Source organism: Colobus angolensis, unplaced genomic scaffold (assembly GCF_000951035.1).
Source record: "Colobus angolensis palliatus isolate OR3802 unplaced genomic scaffold, Cang.pa_1.0 Scaffold169, whole genome shotgun sequence".
NCBI lineage: Eukaryota > Metazoa > Chordata > Mammalia > Primates > Cercopithecidae > Colobus > Colobus angolensis.
The window spans coordinates 3,277,814-3,281,194 of record NW_012114810.1 but is presented as its reverse complement, the minus strand read 5'-3'; the positions used below and the strand labels follow the sequence as shown (position 1 = coordinate 3,281,194).

Here is a 3,381-nt window from a genome sequence, read left to right as displayed (position 1 = left end):
TTAGAGGTCTTGTTTAAACGCTTCCTGCCCCAGGGAGCTTCTTCTCCCCACTCCCAAGTGGGATACTCTTTCCTTCCAAGGCCTGGGAAACCGCCTTTGATCCACACCATCAGAATGGGTCTCCTCTGTCTGCTGTCTTTGACCTAAGGTACTTTTTAAATTTCTGCTTTAAGTTCTTTTGAACACAAATTGAGAGATAAAAATGCATAAGTTAATCAGCTTAAAATGATATTTACTAATCCACTGTCCATTGCATCTCCTACTGGATAATTAGCCTTCTAGAGCAGGGACAAATTTCCCACTTACATCTGTAAACATGGAGGCCAGTACACAGTAGGTGCTCAACATATGTTTATTGTAGTCTTTGGTGCTAGAATCATGCAATGACATGGGTTGATGGCTGTGAGGCTGCTAGAAACTGGGGCATAAATCCCAAAAACATCTGCTTCTTTAAAATACCATCAGCTGCCTTAAGAGGAAGGAGGAGAAGCACCATGCACTTGGGTTGAGGCGGGGGTCTCCGCACATCTGAGCAGGGGTCTCAAGAACTCACAGAAGTCAGGGCTCCAAGTAAAGCAGCTTTACTGTTGCTGTGCTGAAGAGGCAAGTGGACGAGAGCAGTAGCAGTGTGGCTCAGCCTAGTTCTCGCCTCTCTGGAGCTGGGGATCAGGAAGTGTTTCTCAGCCCAAATGAGAGGTTGAGGGCCTGGCTCTCCAAGGGGAATTATATATACCCAAAGGTGGGGTAGGGAAAGAGCAACTGCACCTGTGCCTCAACTCTTCTGGGCTCAGTAGCCTTCACACTCTTCCTCTTTGCAGTGGTAGGTTGTGCCCCCACTTAGGCAGCGTGGCTTTCGACGAGCCCTCCTAGGCTTCTGAACCTCAGGCCTTTGGGAACTGGAATGACAGCCTTCTGAATGGGGACCACCACAAGGAGTCGAGCAGGGAGCCAGGCAGGGGTTTGATCTTTGGGGAGGGGAGCATTTGAGAACATTTGGAGGCTTCCAAGATTGCTGCTTCTGCTGTGACATTGCTTGGCTACCAGGTCGAATCTGGAAGAGAAATAGTTATATCAGGGACCCAGGCAGCATGGGCTTCTGTTTCTGTCCTCCATGAGTTGGAGCTGTCAAAAATGGAGTCCAGCATTTGCAACCCACTGAACTCCATCTCAGGAGGAGAAGAACAGACTTGAAAGGACTAAATATTTGCGGAGTAAGTCTTCCCAGGGGACTCACTTACTAATAACCATGTTGATGATATGTGCTTCCTTTTAAAAAAAAAAAAAAGACAAATTGTACTTAGTTGAGCTGACAGTTTGCTTTTCCCAGCCCAATGTCCACCTGGTCAAGTGCAAAGGAGAGCCAAGTCTCTTCTCTTTCTCTACCTAGTCTTATTCTGTCCCCAAACTCCTAAGTCTGACTGTCCCATCTCTGCTTTTCTGGCCCTCTAACTTCTATGGCTTTCTCCCATGTTAGATGATTTGGGGTCTTTCTTTTGCAGGGATCCTCTTCCCTTCCCTTCTTTCTACCCCAAGCATCTCCTACCTGGCTTTTCAGCTCCCTGGGAAGAGACAAGAGGAGAGATCAGTACTGCCTTAGCAGCACTTGAGCTACATCCAAGTATCTCTTCAGCCAGAAGTAGCCTCACCCTAGTGGAAGATGTGTGGACAAGTTATCCCAGGAGTCTGGAGGCCTTGTGTTTCCAGGAAGTAAGAGGCTCTTTTATATATCCTCCAGCTGAAGCCTCCAGGCCACATGTCATTGGAGGACAGCCATGGAGCGGATGATTGATCTGGATATTTCACAATTTCCAGTGTTAGATTCCTCAGCTACATGTAGCTGGGATGTGGTTCAAAGGCATCTGCAAGTAGGTAAGTGAGCAGAAGGCTGGGGCCTTCAGGTTGGCCTACATAGAAGTGGGTACACTGGCTAAGTCTGGATGATGTCTTTGGGGGTTTGGGCGGGTTGCAGCTGCTGTTGAATTCTATGTAGGATTGGAGGGAAAAATCAGGTTCAACAACCACCAGGGTCTGAGGAAGTCCCTGCTTGTCTACTCCCCACCCATCATCCATGACTGTCAGCATCCCATTCCGTGTCATCACCTCTGTGGAGATTGGCCCAGTGCTCCAACTACATCTGAGTCCTTCATATATCTTATAACCTTTACTATTGCTTTGGGTCTTGTGACCAAGATACATATCCTATTTCATCTATTAAACTGTTATTTGATGACAGGGACCTTGCCTTTATCACTTCTGCATTCCTAGAGCCTGATGTTGTCCCTGACACAAAGAAAATGCTCATTAGCATTTGTTGAATGAAACAGTCTATGAACCATTAGAAAAGACTTTGTGTTTCAGGAGAAAAAAAATAGGAAGAAAATAAAGCCCAACTCATTTTTTTTTGTGGATCAGATCTTGACTTCTTGTTTCCATCATTCTCCCCTAAGGCATTTGTGAACACCCTTTCATAAATACTACAGGGAACTCTGTGCATGGACCTCACCTTACACAATAGGCTGAGCAGAGGGTGGAAAGTAAAACCTTCACACACCTGCTGTCTCTTAAATGCAAAAGGGGAGCTCTTCTTGAAATTTTCAAGGGACATTATGGAAAAGCCTTCCACAGAGTGAAAAGTTCTTCACCTTTCATGAAAATTGAGATCATTATGTTTTGGCAGTGCTTAAACTGGGAACATTCTCATCTAAATACAGTCCCTCACCTCTGGATGCTTCCATCACAGAATTGCTCCTGGTGTGCACAGCTAAGTTAAAAGGCACTGATGGAACTCCCTGCTGCTCAAGACTGCACCTCACCTGCCTCTGTATTCCTGATGCCTGACACATAGTAGCTGTTCAGGAAACAGTTGGGTAAATAAAAAGATGAGCAATTACAAGGAACACTCTGACTGTAGGGGCAGTCCTCAAAGTACTTCGAATTATGTATAGGACAAAGGCGAGTAGGGTTGGGGTGTGGGAGAGGATATGAAGACCAGGGTGGAAAATAGGATAAGGCCAGAAAAGGAGCAGCTGTTGGATGCCAAAATCCAGCAGGGCAGGATCATCAGGTCTCAACTGCTTCATCTGGGAAAACTTTGAGATGCAGTTTGGATGGAGAAAGAGAAGATCTTTATGAGTGAAACAGCAGGTGGGAGAATGGTATGAAACCTCGCTCACCCTGTTAGAGCAGAGCCCTGGAGAGAGAGTGCCTGATTTAGACAGCCTCAGGGAAAGACCCCATCTTCCTTTACTTCCTTCTCGTTCTTCTCTCTCCTTCTCTTTCTCCTCTTTTCTTCCCTCAGACACCAGAAATAACTCTGATTGCACCTCAGAAGTGCTTCCCTTGCCCTAAGTGTTAGTAGGAAGGCAAAGTAACTTTGGTCTC

General features: G+C 46.2%; 1 protein-coding gene across 1 annotated transcript; it reads right to left on the bottom strand.

Moving 5' to 3' along the window:
* Nucleotides 1-565: 565 nt before the first annotated feature.
* Nucleotides 566-1,698, bottom strand: LCE6A (late cornified envelope 6A). The gene is made up of 2 exons (XM_011937936.1): nt 1,544-1,698; nt 566-1,051 (listed from the first exon to the last, which is right to left on the bottom strand). The coding sequence occupies exon 2, from the start codon at nt 1,028-1,030 to the stop codon at nt 788-790; it is 243 nt and encodes an 80-aa protein (XP_011793326.1). The 5' UTR covers nt 1,031-1,051; nt 1,544-1,698; the 3' UTR covers nt 566-787.
* Between the last annotated feature and the right edge of the window lie 1,683 nt (nt 1,699-3,381).

Bases quoted from the DNA above. Each gene is read 5' to 3' on its own strand.
- LCE6A (XM_011937936.1), bottom strand. From the start codon at position 1,030: ATGTCACAGCAGAAGCAGCAATCTTGGAAGCCTCCAAATGTTCTCAAA.